General features: G+C 48.1%; 1 protein-coding gene across 8 annotated transcripts in view; it reads right to left on the minus strand.

Moving 5' to 3' along the window:
- The window catches only part of MYOCD (myocardin), a 39,217-nt gene extending 32,090 nt beyond the window's left edge, over positions 1-7,127 (minus strand). For 5 of the 8 annotated variants that reach the window (XM_074922087.1, XM_074922082.1, XM_074922079.1 and 2 more), the window contains exon 1: positions 5,816-7,127. Coding sequence is in view for 3 of the 8 variants with exons in the window: in XM_074922082.1 (XP_074778183.1) it covers positions 5,816-5,885 (70 nt within the window). In the remaining 5 variants the exon portion in view is untranslated. The remainder of the gene's footprint in view (positions 1-5,815) is intronic. The other 3 variants (XM_074922083.1, XM_074922085.1, XM_074922080.1) reach the window with 2 other exon arrangements.
- Between the last annotated feature and the right edge of the window lie 9,618 nt (positions 7,128-16,745).

Here is a 16,745-nt window from a genome sequence, read left to right on the forward strand (position 1 = left end):
CTCTTCTATGCTAGCACCAAGTCCCATTTAGTGATACAGATTCCAGAAACATCCTCTGCAGTGGGGCTGTGTCATCTGTGCAGAGAAGACCTCCTGGCATCAGTCAAAGCTGGCTCTGGTGGCCCAAACTCTGACCACTGCCCATGACTCACAGTCATGAGTCATCCTCCTCCCTAGGAGTTGACCTCAGAGCTTGAGGAAGCTTAGAGGACAGCTTGGGCCTTGCTTGGCCTGGTGATGCACTGGAAAAGATGTGTTCAATTCCTCCCTCCATCCCAGAAGGCCTTCTGCTTCAGTCTGTGGGAACACTTTGAGTCCAGTGCTCAGCAGATCATCAGGGTGGGACTTTTGTCACCTGCATCAGAGCATCCCCCATGCATTCGGCATTGACAAAGCACTCATAGTGCCATCCTCTCTTTGGGGCATTAGATTTAACAGCACAGGGCAAGCACTGAGGCAAACTGCCCAGGGAGGTGGGGAAACTGCTCCTCTCACAGGGTTCAGGACTAGAATGGGCAGGCAAAGCCATGGCTGAAATGACCTAATGTTGATGATGGTCTGTCTCCTAGAAGGAGGCTGGATCAGAGACCGTCCTGGCCAGAGCAGGTTCCTTGGGAACTCTGAGACTTCACGAGGCTTTCTCAGTATTCACCTCAACCTTGCAGCTGACGTGAGCTGCCCAGGGGGAGCTGCAGGTCTGTTGCTGCTTCTTGACTTCTGACCCAGCATCTGCCCCTATCTCTGGCAGACCCTCTGGGAATGGGAGTGGCTGAGGCAGAGTCACTACTGCTTCACCTCTTCCCGCCTCTCTTATGTGGTTTCAGGTGAAATCGAAATAATTGGTGGTTTCCTCCCTGCCTGGGATATGCTCTGACTGGAAAACTTCTCTCTGATTTGTAATCACATTCACAACCAGTACAATTGCTGTACTCTCATTTCCCTCGGAAATAAGTCACTGCTGTGACCAGAACTGATGGTCGGGAAGTTGCCTGCTGATCCTTGCACCAGCTGGTGCTTCCAGGTTTTGCAGTAAAAGGGACCATCAGAAGCACCACCTTATGCCAGTTTGACCCAAGCAGGTGACCATGATGGGAGTCAACAGTTTGACAAACAACTGAAGCTGGCATTGCTACTGAAAAAAGCAGCTGCAAGTGACTGTCCCCTCTGTCAGCCAACCCAGCAGCTCATTGCTGCCCTTCGTGGCCAAGAGCTGGGGTTTGAGAGCATGAGTGCAGCTCAGTGGTGCACAGGACTGTTCTGCTGGGGCCAGGGGGGATTGACAGCAAATTGTGAATGGGGTGATGGGGAGGAAGGACTCCTGTTTTCAATACCAGCAGCTTTTTTGCATGTCAAACAGCAGCTGAGTGAATGTGAAACGTGTCTGTCCATGGTCATGGTTTGTATCAAGAGGAAGGAACCTGGTGACTTTCCCCTACTCACATGCTGGCTGGACCCAGCTTCCCTTGAAAGGCAGGATTGCTGCTGGCTTTGAGACCGTCTTTACAGATGCTGTCTGAGGTTTTCTCATGTGAACATGCCAGGGGGAGAGAAGCTGCCCAGAGGGAGATGCATGTGGGATCCTTTGGCTGTCCCAAGGTCCCAGCAGGGCAGGAAGAGGGCTGGCTTGGTGGCAGAGTGCAGTCATGTTGCTTGTGGCCTTCTTGGGGCTGTGGCTGTTTCTCACAGCTGACGCAGGAGCAGAAACCTGTATTCAAAGCAGGATGTCCAAATAGGCAGAGCATCTGGGAGCTGTGGTGCTCTGTCCTGGCTGAGCAACAGGTTGACATCAAGCTCCTGACGTGGGGACTGTACTTAGATGAATATAGAGTCACCCCAAGATGTGTGGCAAGGCAGTCAATATCCTGGTGCCACCACCGGCAGGGTGAAGCACTGGTCCAGCAGAGCATCACAGGGCCTGCATTTCTGAAGCTGTTGTTTTGCAAAAACACCTTGGCTGGGCTCTGTCCTGAGCCCCTCCATGGCTCTTGGCCCATCTGCTCGGCTGACAGCCAGGTGCCACAAAGTGATTTCCCTGTAGTGTTGTGACTCCAAGCCTGTGTTATTCTCCACCTGTGCAGGACCAGGGTGATCAGAGATGAAGCTCAGCCAGTCACAGCCCAGCTGAAAATGACACCGCTCGGCCTGGACAGCCATGGGAAGCCCTGGTCAGTCCTCTCCTGGTCAGGTGCTGTCTTGGAGTGGGGCCCAGCTTTACCTCTGCCTGTGACACTCAGCACTTGTGAGGTGAGAGCATTTTACCTCCTCCCAGGCAGATGTGCTACAAATTTGTTTGTTATCCAGGAGGCTGCAACACACTGAAAATCTTATCTACATTGGTGAAACATCTCTAAACCCATGTTTGGGCCTGCAAATACCTTGGAAGAGACATAAAACCACACCTGGCTAGCAAGGAGCCCAGACCACCAAACGGGCACAGGTGAGCACTGAAGAACAACCAGCTCTGAAATCCCTCTGAAGTCTGTGTCCATCATAACATGCAACCTCAACCTCGCCATGGTCCTGAGAAAGGCTGTCACCAGTCCTCCATGGAGTCATCCCTTCAGCGTCCTTGTGAGCAGCCCTTACGTCCTTTTTCTCAAGCAGTGAGGTGTATTTCAAGCTGTGCTATAACACATGCCTGACTGACAGACAGACGTACGTCTGTCAGCTAAAACACCAAGGTATAAGGTGCTAGAAAAACAAAACCTAGCACAAACTGATGTACATGAAGTCAGTGTTTTATAAAAACTTCATGAACTTACAAAACAGTATCATCAATTACAGAGAGGCCGTGGTTTGAACACACATGCTGATTGTGAATTGTATGAGTTCATCATCTGAGAGGAAACACATGCACATGCTTTATCTTTAGACACTGGGAAAATGAAAATAAAGGTTCTGCCAGAATGCCTGGCCCAACACTCTACCAAGACCTACTCTCTTCTCCTTTATTAACCTGCTGATTCTGGTCCAAATCACTCTCTCCATCAGAGGCAGCAGAATAAATTCCATTCTCATCTCAACCAGCTCCATTCAAGCCTTATGTGTAAGCATGAATCCTTTCCTCTATAGAGCCAGGCAAGTCTCCTTTTCAAATTCACACCCATGTGTCCACAATTAGGCCTGGATATTACCCCATGCCAAGCCATGCAGAGCCATATTTAGAGTGCTAAACTTTCATTTCTCACCAATTATCTGAACTACCACTGATGTTATGCAGATGTTGGCCTTGTAAACTTTCTTTCCATATCACTGGACAGAAAAGGTCGGAGTTAAGGTTAAGTCTGCGTTTGCCAGCTAAGGTTAGGTCTGCGCTTGCCAGCTTGGTTTGCTCTGTCCGATGACAACACTTCTCCACTGCTGGAGTACACTTTGTTTGTATTCAAAGCAGGAGATCACATAAATGATTGTCTCTGGGAAGAGTTAAATATGTTTCTGGAACAGCCCTTAGATGTCCTAGCTGATTTAGTGCAATCCCATTGATAATTGGAGCACATGGAATAGCATGGCAGGCTTGAAGAATCATCATTCCTGCAAAATTTGTCAGGATGACCTCAGATCAGTATATTTATCTTTGGCAAAATAGACAAAATAAACACGCACACAAATCCATGAGGAAGGGGAGGGGGAACCTGAAGGCCTGCAGCATGTTGGCGATTTGATCTATCCCCTCTGGAGCAGTTCCTGGTGCCCTGCATGGAGTAGCTACCGACTTTCCACAATGCATGGCTATGCTGGTCCTTCACTGCGGACCACTGGAGAGAGAAGAGGAGGAGAAAACACTATGGAATTCGAGGAAGGATTGTGTGAAAAAGTCAATGTCTCCATCAGATCAGCCTTTTCTGGACAAATGCTTTCTTTTTCTTGCTACTGCTGCTACTGGATGGAAACAAGACACTGGAAAGCTGACCCTTGAGCCACTCCAGGAGGGACACCTATGTGCCACCATCTTCTAGTTGCCACTTCCTTGCTCCACTTTCTGCCTGCTGTGTGCCACAGAGATTAAAGGGATTCTGGAATGAGGAAACAACAAGCCAGTAATATATCTCCAGCACCCTTTAACACAGACATAGCTCTTTCAGCTGCTCAGTGTGTGCAGGCCATGGAGACACAGCAAAAGATATGTTATTAAGATTTACTTCAGCTCTCATTAACATTGGCCTGGAATCCTTCAAAAGGGATTCAGACTCGTCATGAGTCACTGAGCACAGCTAATCCTTCCCAAACCTGGGGAGTAAGCAAAGCCTTACACCTGCCTGCCCAAGACCATTTCCAAAGCAATGGTGCATCATGAAGTGTGGCTTCTCGTGGCTTCTCATGTCAGGGTCTGATCCTTCCTGGCTTGTCCTTCGCATGCTCCGCGCAAGCTACACAGCTCTCTGTGTAAACTGCTGTTCTCCTGCAGTGTGTTATAGCCCCTGAGCCATGCCAGGGGGGTGTGGTGCAGGGCGATGGGTTGAGATGTTCATTCCTCCTCCAAGTGAATGGAGGACGGTAAATCTGGGCACTGCACCTCCTGCCATCTTCGTGGGGCTTTACAGCTACCAAAGTCTGCACACGGAGCAGGGACACCAGAGGAAACTGTCCCATGGAGACTTTGTACATAAAAGAGGTTCGACAACTTCAACCATTAAATGTTAGCTTTTCTTCTCTGTTGCCCATATTAGTAAAAATCTAGCACAGACTGAAAGCAGCATTATTGATTATTTGTATTCCTGTTTTCCTCCCCTGTCTCACAGACTGCAACGACCAGGGCTGTGCTGTGGCTGTGTCCTGCATTACCTGTGGCGGTGCCAGCAGTGTGGAAAGCAAGGCACAGACATGCATTTGAGATTTTGACAAGCTCAACTCAAACAGAATAAATAGGCAGAGAAATCTTGTCAAATGGGAAATCTATCTTTCACCAGGCAATAGTGAGGGATGGCAGTTGTGGGAATAAGTCATGAACCAAAGAATGCCCGACAAATTGGCTGCCCTAGAAATGCTGAAAGGCACAAGAATTTATGGACACAGAGACCCACAAAGTTTACTTTTACTGGAGAATCATTTGAAAAATATGTTTAGAGATCCTACTGTTGGTTCCATAATAAAGCCAGCTTACAAATAAACCAGAAATGAGCCTTAAAAATAATACTGGTTCATTTGAAAAGAATGCAGGGACATGTAACACAGCCCGTCCTCCTCTTGTCAGAGAGGTGGCAGTGTTGCTTTGTAGTTGCTGGAAGAATTGTTATAGACAGTTTTTTTTCAAATGAACAGCAATGTACCATAATATACCAACAAAATCTAAGGAATGACTTAATCTAATGAAATGTAAGATCAGAGTGATACAGAAACCACACCAAAGCTCTGGACCCAAGTTTTGTATAATTCAGCCAGACTAGGACACTTGTGCTTGCACACACACTCTTGGGTTTTCAACCATCTGCCAACTTTGTATTTGCTGAGAAAACAAAGTTTAAGTTGACCACCCAGCTATCTAAGAGATCCTGATAACACCACTCATGTCTACCATTAGTATCATAAATCTCTAATTTCATTATCTACAATGCACAAGGAGGCAAAAACACACACGGTGTGGGTGACATGCCAGACTGGATGCATGTTGCAACGTGACTACCCTGTCCGGTTTTACAGAGTCCCATATGGCACACGCAGCTGGTTTGTCTGAACATCCTCACAGACAATATTCCCAGAGAGAACTTCACCTCTGGGAAGGTCAGAGAAAGTGAACATTTTTTGACACTACGATTAATATTGCAGTATTAAAAAAATTACAAGCAAAGATACCCACTCACAAACATGGCATACTTACAATAAACAAAGCCAGTGAATAAAGGCATGAATATCCAGCAGAAGGTCTGGTTTAGAAGTGACTGTCCCATAGTTCACCTTCACTCACCTTCACTGACGCTGAACGTCCTCTGAGAAGCCCCTTACCGGTGCTTCCCCTAACTTATGAGACGGAGGCATGTTTTACTTGCAAAACCCTCCGCGAGTGGCAATCAATTGTGTGGCTCTGGTTTTATTTCTCTGATGATGTCACTTTAAATACTTTTCATGTTCCATTTGTTATTTTTACTTCTAAAAATGACGCATTTCTTCAAATTCATTTTTTTCCAATTAGTCACAACTTAATGGAACAAAGTCAGCTGCCTGCATGTCAGAGAGAGTGTCAGGCCCATCCTCACTGCCATTATCACAGACGGACCCGCAAGAGCGCCTGGAATATACGGACGATGTTAGGCACCTTGTTTATCCCAGATGCCCTTTTGGCTTCCTGCCCAAATCCTTTGCAGCAGGGCCAGGGCAGGAGACCGAGGAACTGCAGTTTTACCAAAATAAATCACAGACATAAATCGAAGACAATGAAAAAACGGGAAAAAAAAAAAAAAAAAAAGCAACAGAGAGGAAGGAAGATGTGTTTCTCCACTTGCGGAATAGCCTCTGTAAGAGTAAAGCCATGACAGCTCTACAACCCCTTGAATATTTTGTTCACATGCTGCTTCCAAACATTTAATGCAAAACAGTCTGTGGCTATGGCTTGCCGGAGAGAGAAGTTTTAAAAGAAATCTCAAGGTTTTCCCTACCTGATCTGAACTTGCTCCGAATCAGCAAGGAGTGCTCAGACCCCAGGAGCGTCATGGTGACTCAGGGACCAGATCCAGATGCCCCTCAATTAAACCATTAACTTCTTCCACAGAGAAAAGCCGACCAGACCACAGCTAGTGCTCAGGATTCATCCAGCTCTCCTGGACTCTCTGGGTGCTTTTACAGCTGGCTGGCAAGAAGCAGCAAGTGGCTTGGAAAGATTTGGTCCCATCCAGCACTGACCCTCCACAGACACCAACTGCTCCCCTTGTGCTGTGTTGAACTAATTAACGTGGAGCTGGCGGGAGCCTCCTCCCGCCCGGAGTTTACTACCAGCAGCTGGGTGTCCTGGCTGATGTCATCGTCTAGCGGGGAGCAGAGACTATCGGAAAGGGTCTTAGCAAAGACAGAAGTTTGATATCTGATACTAATTACTACCGGCCGGTGCGCAGCCAATCAGGGCGCTCCCCATCTGGGCTGACTTCGGGAGCCGCTCGGAAATATCAACAAGAGCGAAGGCTTAACCCTTTGCGGTGTGGTGCGAGGTAGGCCCCGGGCAGCCAGGGTAGTTTTGGGGTTTGTGGGCTCCCAAGAGGAAGGAAGGGCTGAGGTTGGGGCAAGTGTCCCAGGTGAGGGGACGGCTGGGCGCAGCCCTTCCGCGCGAGTGCCGTGTTGGATGCTCTTCCCGAAGGACGTGGCTACTGGGCAAACGGAGCTGTGACTCCGACAGTTGCTGCCCCTCGTCTGGCTTGTTTGGGTGCTGATGCACAGAGCAGGCTGTGCCTGGGCTTCACAGAGCCTGGGGCTGCTCTAGGAAGCTGGATGTGAGCACAGGGGTGCTCAGGTATCTCCTCTGCACTTCCCTCCCGCAGCGTGGGCATGCCCAAAGCTCTGCTGCATGGGGCACACCATGACCAGAACGTGACTGCATACATAGGATTATCCACCAGAGATGCTCACATACACCGTGGCTCAGGTAGCATGTGCTGCAGGCACTCAGAACATGTCCTCTTGTTCTGTTACACCCAGACACTCAGAACAATGGCAAATACATGAAACAGGGCTAAATTTTAACTTAAAGTTTCCTGTGCTAAAAATGAGCACAAGAATCCCAAGGAGGCTAGGCATAGCCATGTGCTGGACATAGCCACAACGGAGGGTGCTTTTCCACCTACCAAACTTCTCTTAGAGACGAAAAACTTTTTGCAAACACACAAAGTAAAGAGATACAGATCTTTTGAGGCTCTCCCTCCCCAAGCCCACATCTGGTTTACTTGAGGTAAGTGGAAAGATATGAAGTGATGGCATCTTTTACCCTGTAACAGGAGTGATACATGTCAAGTCAAGGACAGGTCTCAGCTTCCCTGACATATGGGTCTCACCTGGGAAGCTGCCTAAATTCCCAACAGATCATAAACACCCACCTGAAAACTCCCTCAGACCTGGTTTGGGGGTTTGTTGGGGTTTTGGTTTTGTTTGTTTCTTTGTTTTTGTTTATTTTGTTGTTTTTTTTTTTTTTTTATTAATCCTTTGGTTTCTAGGAAGTCCTCTTAAACATTTTGGCTTGGTGATAGGAATTTCAGGGCTTCCAGACTTGTAATCCCATGGTACCAGAGACCTTAGAAAGCTAGTACCCCCAGAAGCTCTGATTCCAGCGGTGCCCCACGTAGAGCTGAGAAGTGCTGGCGTCCCTCACCCTCACGTAGTCCATGTGATAAGGCTGTCCCGAGCTGAGCCCTCTACCTGTCATGGGCTCAACATGTAATTTCCTGGTCATACTACATCTGATATTCCTTAACATCTAATGGGGTAGAGATTATTGAAATAAATTCACCTCCAAGCATTGATCTGAGTCGGTAACAGAGCCCTACTGCAGTATCCAGTAAGGTGGCTAGGAGATGTTGTTCCTTACTAATTTTTTGTAATGTTTAGTCCACAATGTTTGAAATGTCTCATCTAATGGACTTCTACTCATAAGTAGTGCTGTCATGAAACTATTGCCACCATTTAGCAGAACCACACCATGAGCAGCTCAAGGACAAGACAGGACTCAGTGGCAGACACAGTCTCAAACTGCAGTTTCTTGTACTTTCTTGCATTGCAAATGCCTGTATGATTTACTGCTCCTGCTGGCCAAAGCCCTGCTCAGGTATCCCTGCTGTCTTTGGAGCTTGCCAGTTCCTAATGTCTTCTCCACCGTGCATTAGCTGGACCTGTGTGAGCAGGCTCTGGCCATAGAGTGCCTCATGTGCTGATCTCACCCTGGATCTGTCCCTCTGCCCCTTCAGAACTATCTGCAGATGTGATGGATGGGCACGAGATCCAGGCTGATACCAAATACTTGAAGGAGGCTGGCAGGACAGGCCTGGTCCGTGATGCAGTGCACTCTGTTGGGTGGCTTCTCCCATCACCACCAGCACCAGCACCTTTTCTCTGCTGAGACTTGTGCACAGAAGAGGACTTGTCAAAAGACCCCACATCAAGGATGTAGACAATGCAGGAGACTTCTGGGCTGCTAAAGCCCTTGAGTATCATAGTCTTCCCTCTTTCACAAAGATGCATTACCCACCTAAATGATAAATGAAAACAAAGGACTTTTTTTTCTAACGTGGATTACTAAAATGATTAGTGGGTGAGATGGATACAGGATGTGGTCTCCTAATTTTTCAGAGCAGTCTGGAGGTGCCTCTAAAGCAGTGAATAAAACAGACCAATTCAAAAATTCAGGTTTTGACTTTCAGAAAATTTTTCACATGGTCCCACACAAGTGTGGTGAAAAATCAGAATTGTTCCAAGGCAGGAAGCAAAGAATTGTGATGAGTTAAAATCAGGAATACACAAGAAAAGGATGCAGAAAGGTTGGTCAATGATCAACAGGGAAAAAGGACAAGCACTGTATTTATTTATTTTTTTTTTTTAGATGGGGTAGGGGCTGCAAAATGTAAAAGTAAACAGGTTAGTAAAATCCCAGAAGGATCAAGAAATTGGTGTGTGGCCTGCCTCAGCTGGGGAGGGTAGCCAGACAGTGGCAGATGGAGCCCATCTGATGCGGTTAAATTCTCTACTTTCATGTCAGATTGGAGGATGAACCCTGCAAACTCCCCAAGCACAGAGGCCTGGGAGATGGACTCATGTAAAGATCACAGGTTCTTTGAGCTTGAGCCACTGTGAGTGTGTTCAGAGGCTAAGTGGACGAGATGGTGTCTACGATTCAGAATAGATCTTCCTACTTGTTTGGTGACTGTTCACTCTGATACAAAGTGTGGTGTGATTTAGCAGGTGCATTCTGGTGGGTAATTTTCTAGGGTGGTATGTGGTGTCCCACCTGGTTGACCTGACCTCTATTTTAATGGAATGCCTTTGTTCCTCCCTACTCTTTTCTCAGGACTTTCTATTAATCTGCAGACAGTTCCTGAGCAGTTCCCCTGAAGGGCACATGTCAGACCAGCACTGCATATGGGAGATTGTACTGGGGATGTATCCTAGGGTGTGTAGGTAGTTCTCCACTAGCTGAAAGAGTGAGTCTGCTTCTATCCGAGCACATTTCCACCAGCAGTGTGAGGCACCTAAGCATCCCCTCACGCAGTGGGATTTTCTCAGTGCCCGTGCAGGATTATTAATGGTACGCTTTGCTCCCTCTTTCCTGGCATTACAAGCCCATAAGAGAATGAATGAGACTGTTGCAGCTTTCTTTAATTCCTTTTTCTTCTCAGTTACAGCCTGTTGGCCACTGATAGTCCTTCCCCTGAATGCCCAGATCCCAACAATCAGCACTGGCACTCTGCTAAATGACACCAAAAATGAAAGTGAAGAGCAGGAAGATTGAAGTGTCAACAAAGGTGCTCAAACTGCTGCATACAGTCTCATCTAAAAACTCACTTTCTGGTTAAAACAGATTTTTTTTTAGGGAGACTGAGGAGAATCTCTGTGTCAGCACAAACAACATCTCAAGATGATCTTGCTTATTCGGAACTTCTCTCCATGCAGCTCCCTGTCCAGGCGGCATTGGAGCTACCGCTCTGAGAGCACTGAGGTGCTCTACTGAGAAGGCTGTAGAAACTTTGCTGGCCACTCTGGCAGCCCCTAGACACGGGGCTGTCACCCCTCAGGTCTGAAGTGACCTCAGTCTCTCCTCCTTGAGTGATAATTGCTAATGCCGGGCTCTTGACTCTGAAGGTGTATAGAATAATCATTTCTCTTCCCCACTCTGTGTGCCATTTACATTTATTGATGTTGAATCTCATCTGATGTTTCATCTGTCAGGCATTCAGCATGGAGAGAGCAACTGTTTGCAGAAACTTTTACTTCTAACTAGTACTTCTTTAGCCTTTTGGAATCATCAGCCCTTTTCCCTAACGTTTCTGCTGAGGATCCCTCACCCAGCACATGCTCCTTTGGCACTCCACAAACTGCCTCACCCAGATGTGAAAAATGGCCATTTATTCCTATTTTTAACAAGTCATTAGTCCCTGGAAGGCTCTTCCTCTTCTCACCTATAAGCTTGTAACTAGAGATGTCTGAGGAGGAATCTCACTGAAAGGTTGGTGGAAACCCACAGCCACTGTATTTTTTGGCCCACTCTTACTTGTACTATCAGTGAATACTTCAAAGGCTTTTGAGCAATTGGTGGGCATGATAACCCTCATACATAGAATTCCTCTAGATTTCTGCGAAATCTATTCAACAAATTCACAAACTGGAATGAACATCTGTAGTTCCTTGGGTCTTCACTGGAATCTTCTGTAAAAATGACCATCATATTTGCCATTCTCCTTCACCCAAGGCCGTGAAGGATGCTGGGTCTCACACTGTGCTTAGCAGCAGAGACGTGTTCCTTTGACTATTTCAGAGTTCTGCAGACCTCTGGGACTACTGCGTCCCAGAGATTTGTTACTACTCATTTGAGAAGTTTCTTCTAAAATCACTTCTGTTGCTACTTCAACAGCTCCTTAATCACATTTGTACAAAAGACAGACTCCAGAATACTAATGGCTCTGGAGTTGTTACTACCTGGTCACCATCCTTTCCACTTCTTGCTCTTCTGCTGGTGCTTGCAATGGCTGTTCCTCTGTCCCTGGGATTCTTCACATTGTGTGTCAATTGTTTATCCTGAATGAGGGCTATGCCCTGTCCTTACCAAGCCAGGTAAGTAAGGTGAGGTAAATTGGGGTGCTCAGAGGAGAAGCAAGTCAGTTCATGAGCTCCACTAGGCACCCTACTTAGGTTCAGATAATTAACTAAAACCCAGACTGCTATTTACCACTCTGTTTAATGTAGAGATAAGCCTGTAATGGCATTAAGTGATAATGAAGAAAGCTAGTTAGTCAGATGGTGACCAACTCAGATATTGAGCGGAGTCTGACAGGGCCAGGAGAAATTTCTCCTGCCGCCCTGTGAACACTATACACATGCTGTACCCACAGAGGTACCTCTATAGGGAGCAATGCCACAGCTCTGGCCTGGGCCTTGCAAACTGCTGCTTCTCCCTGCTCAGACAGGTATGGGAAGGAATCAGGCACACACGGGCCCTGGTGGGAGGCCATGGTATTAGTTGACTTAAGGCTTCTGAGATATTGAAGATTCAAAGTCTGTGGTGCTGATTCCAGGACCTGCTCTTAGAAATCCTTTCTCCCTTCTCCAGAACTGAACAGCCGCAAACTATGCCCTGTAAAACTATGCCACTGGCAAAGGCTGAGAGTTCAGAAGAGTTTAAAGACCTCTCCTCTCCTCTCCTCTCCTCTCCTCTCCTCTCCTCTCCTCTCCTCTCCTCTCCTCTCCTCTCCTCTCCTCTCCTCTCCTCTCCTCTCCTCTCCTCTCCTCTCCTCTCCTCTCCTCTCCTCTCCTCTCCTCTCCTCTCCCTCTCCTCTCCTCTCCCTTCTCCAGCAAATACCAGTGTCCAAACCTTGCAAGCTCTCAGTTCACTGTCCAAGCTTGTTTCTTATGAGGTGACACAACTTCTAAGGGAGGACTCATCTCCACAGATGACTCAGCTGCTGAATTCACAGTCCAGAGCTGATGTTTCCCTGCGTAGGTCTTTATGTGAGAGTCATCCCTGGCCACATGTATTCTTGATGTCCTCAGGAAGCAGAGATAAATTCTCTCCTCTAAACCTCAGACTAGAGGTAAGGACAGGCACTGAGATCACACCACAGATACTGAGCCATTTGCCTGGAGGCTATCTGCCCTTGGCCCAGAAATAGTAAAACACTCACAAGGTCTTCATGTGTTTCCAGAGTTCACACTGCCCGGCCCTCATGTGTCTTGGACATATCTGCCACCAGGCACTGTGCTGCACCACAGTCACTGTTCAGCTCTGAAAAGGACAGTCAGCACCACCAGTTGCACCTTTCTTTGGAAGGTGAAATAGGTATGTAGGTACCAAAGACTGAAAAGAGCAGTATTGCTCCTGTTCTCCTGTTTCCATCACTGCTATAGGCATCTCTGCTGTAAACAGGGTCATATATTGACTGCAGTGAGTGAAGGAGTGAGCCTTAAATACCAAAATAAATTAGTCATGGTGGGAATTCCTTTGAACTGGGAAGTCACACCCCAGAGCCATTAGGATATCAGCTCTGTGTTGCTCACCAGATACCAGGAAGCAGTCCCTTCTAATCTTGCAGCACACCCTATTGTTTATGGTACTGATTTATTTTAAAGCAGATTGTTTGTTTCTGTGTAGATTTGCATCTGTGGGAAAAAGACCCAAATGAGCTGCTGTTTCTATGAAAACCCTCTGGGGACTTGGAGGGGTCAGTGTGTGACAGTGTCTGTGCCACAGAGGCCGGACTCTAACAGGTTTCAGGGCTGTGGAGCTGCAGCCCTAGGGAGGGAGTCCAGAACTGCTCCAGGGCTGCGCTGCCAGGTGAAGCTGTGGTCTGTCTCCTGCTCTCTCAGCCTTGTGAAGGGGATTCACTTTGCCTGGCTCACTGCTCTGCCATTTGGTTTCTCGTTGTGCAGAAGATTCAGCTATGCGCCAGAGAAGACCTGACATTTTACCTGTGTACTCCAGCTACGGCTGGTGTTGATGCCAGCACAGAGTGTATTTACTGACCCCTCAATTCAGCAAACTGAATTCACTGCAAGACTGAGGGTTGGATGTAATGCCAAGTAAAAGGTCTCATAAACACTTTGCAAGTGTCCAAGCAAGCAGTTTTTGCCCAAACCTGGTATCCTGCCAGTCACATCTGCTCAGACCATCCTCTCCTGTGGGAATGAGCCCAGTTTACCTTTAGCTTCTTCTCTCTAGCACCTGGCAGCTCCATTTGGAGAAGACCCCCTCCTGCCATGGACTTATTTGTTGATACTCCACAGCATGCTCTGGAAAGACAAATCTGATGGGGATGAAGTCATAACCCTGACTCTCCCCATCCCATGTGTAGGCCAGTGATAATTTGCTGCATGCTTGTGAAGCTGTGCTGGCAAAGGTCCCATGGGGAGATACAGCTGTACTGGCACAGAGTTCTGTGCTGCATGTCCCCAGGCTGGTATAAGTCTGAATCCTGAAGGAGGAGGAAGGCTGGAGAGAGAGTTGACTTTACAAATATGTTGCTCGGGAGGAGCGCATTCTTCCATTCATAACCAATATAGCTGTGATAAACTGAGTGTAGGGTCGGCATTACAGGGAAACAAGTAGCCAGTGCTCACAAGGAGCTCTGGACATCCTCTGAAGATGACACCTACTGCCAGGGTGTCATCACCTTGATGGAGAGTGGAAGAAGCCATCTTTCCCTGAGGGAGACTTTTACAGTGGGCCATGCGAACTGCCCATTAGTGGTGGCCCAGTGATGGAGACATGGATCACTGCAGTCATCTGAAGTTAGGGCAGATATAAATCTCCTGCTCTGAGAGTCCCCCAGCAGAGATCCAGCTGTGCCATTGGTCATGGTCTTTAGGAGCCTGCAAAGAAATGAGCTTCTCTTTGCATGCCTGAGACTCAGCCCAGGGGTGAATTGCATAGAAAGAGGTCCTCTGGCTCTCACATGGCAAAGACTCAGGATATTGCTTTCCATGACCTGGGACAGACAGAGCTTTTCTGAGCTGGAATTAGCAAAGCAGCAGTGTCTCTGTCACTGTGAACCAGAGGTGGTCCCTGGGGAATAGTTCAGAATGATCCTAGCTTGGTCCTAGCTCAGGACTTAGCCCAGAGCATGGTATCCCTTTGGTCAGGAAGCTGTGAACGTGAATGGTCCAACACAACCTAGTCCTTACCTTCTGATTGCATCAGTCCCCAGTAAATGCCATCACAGCCGTATTTGCATATCCTGAATTTGCCACTGACTGCCAGGCATTTAACTGGTCTGTCACCTCCCTATCTCCTCACAGAGCTTGAAAGCAGGAATTTATGGTGGAGATGTCATGCTTTCTTCCTGTTCTGACATCAGACAGGACTTTCTTGAATTCAAGCTGTGAACTATTTATCACAGTGCTGCAAGCATCCAAGCAAGGTCCCTTAATTTATGAAGGTCCAGAAGATATTATGCAATTGACAACACGAACAAAAAAATACTTCTGCACTTTACTAAAGCCACTATTAAGCTGTCTGATGTTTTCATCATAATATTTACTTCTTTGTAAATATGCTAAATTCTCCAATCCCAGTTCAAAACAGAGAGATCAGAGAATGAAAATAAGGAGATGACATAGCTGTTTAAAGATTATGTAAAATGTTTTTTACTAGCACAAATATTTGATTGTAAAACTCTGCCTGTTGTGTTTACTGAGCAGGGATGCGCAGGGAGTGCAGAGAGCTGCAGCAGTCGGGCACTGTGGTGGAGGCTGCCCCATGTCCCTGTCTGTCCCTTCCCATATGGTCCAGGCTGCTGGGACAGTGGATGCACTGACAGTCATCCCCGTCTCGCTGGCTCTGGACAGTAGGCAGAGCCGGGGGCTCACTCCTGACACACCGACTGGTCCGTCGGCAGTGGTGGCTGCAGCCACTTCATCATCTCCAGGAGTCTCAGGGCAGGGTGGATCAGAGCGGGTGAAGGAAGAGTTAAAGGCTCACAGTCTCAGCCTGGTTTGAGGCCAGGGAGATCAGCGGGAGGGGCGATGTTCTCTATAGGGACACTGACTTGAGCACAGCTCTCAGGTCAAACGGGTTGCACTGGCAGGAGTTCAAGGCACTTGGGGACCTCCTCTGTCCATGCAGAGCAGGGGGAAGGGCCAGGCTAGACATGGCCCATGTTGTCTAGAGGCAGAAGTGGTCTGGTCTGTGGGATGGAAGATGCTAAGAGTTGCCTCTCGACTTGTGGGGGGACACCAAGGTCAGGGCATTGCCCTCGACAGGAGGGCCAGCAGAGCAGCACTGTGTGCCCTGAGCACAGCCCTGGTACAGACCCACGGGTGACAGAGGGTCTTATCCCCCATGTCCCTGTGGGGAGGGAGGGGAGGAGGACTGTCCTTGGGCTTTGTTGATTCCCTGTAGGTATAACTGAGGGAGACGTATGCTGAGTGGGACTGCGGATTTCTGTGTCTCACAGCTGGGAATTTCTATTTCAACCCACTGGAGATGTTTTATTTGGGATGGTTTCCCAGTGGAGCTAGGCAGGGAGGACAGAGTCTGGTGACTTGCTCCCCTCAGGGGACTTAGCACCCATGGCTGCTCTGATGCCTTGGGCCACAAGTAGGGTGCTTGCAGGTGATGAGCTCCCCTTGCAGTGGTGCCTCGGGGAAGCCTCAAATACTGCACCCCAGGAAAGCAGGGACTTCCTTCCTCCATCCCATGAGTGCCTCGTGCATGGTGCACACCAAGCCTACAGTTGGCTGCCCATGTCCTTCCTGCTGCATCCTTCATGCTTGTCCTTTTTTAACTCCTCCCTTGAGCAATCAGTCACACAGGTTACCCCAAGCAAGAGTTCAAACATGCCTTCACATCCCCAGACAGTGCTGCTAGATACATTCTGCGTGTTACCTGGACTGCAGGTGGACTACATGTTCCTGAAGGGATGTCATGGTGAGCGAGACAGTTGCTGCATGCAGTAACTGCTTGGCTCTCCTGCCTGTAATGCCAGCCAAATGTGCACCCTCTTTGGGCAACCCTCATCCTGCTGCAGCTTGGGCAGCACATGTTGTAGCAGCATTGGTGCTGAGGAGCAGCTATGAAAGTGTGAGAAGGGGGAGTCTGAGGCCAGTGCCAGATCTCTACAGGCAGGGCT

The sequence above is a fragment of the Athene noctua genome, chromosome 18 (genome assembly GCF_965140245.1).
Source record: "Athene noctua chromosome 18, bAthNoc1.hap1.1, whole genome shotgun sequence".
Lineage (NCBI taxonomy): Eukaryota > Metazoa > Chordata > Aves > Strigiformes > Strigidae > Athene > Athene noctua.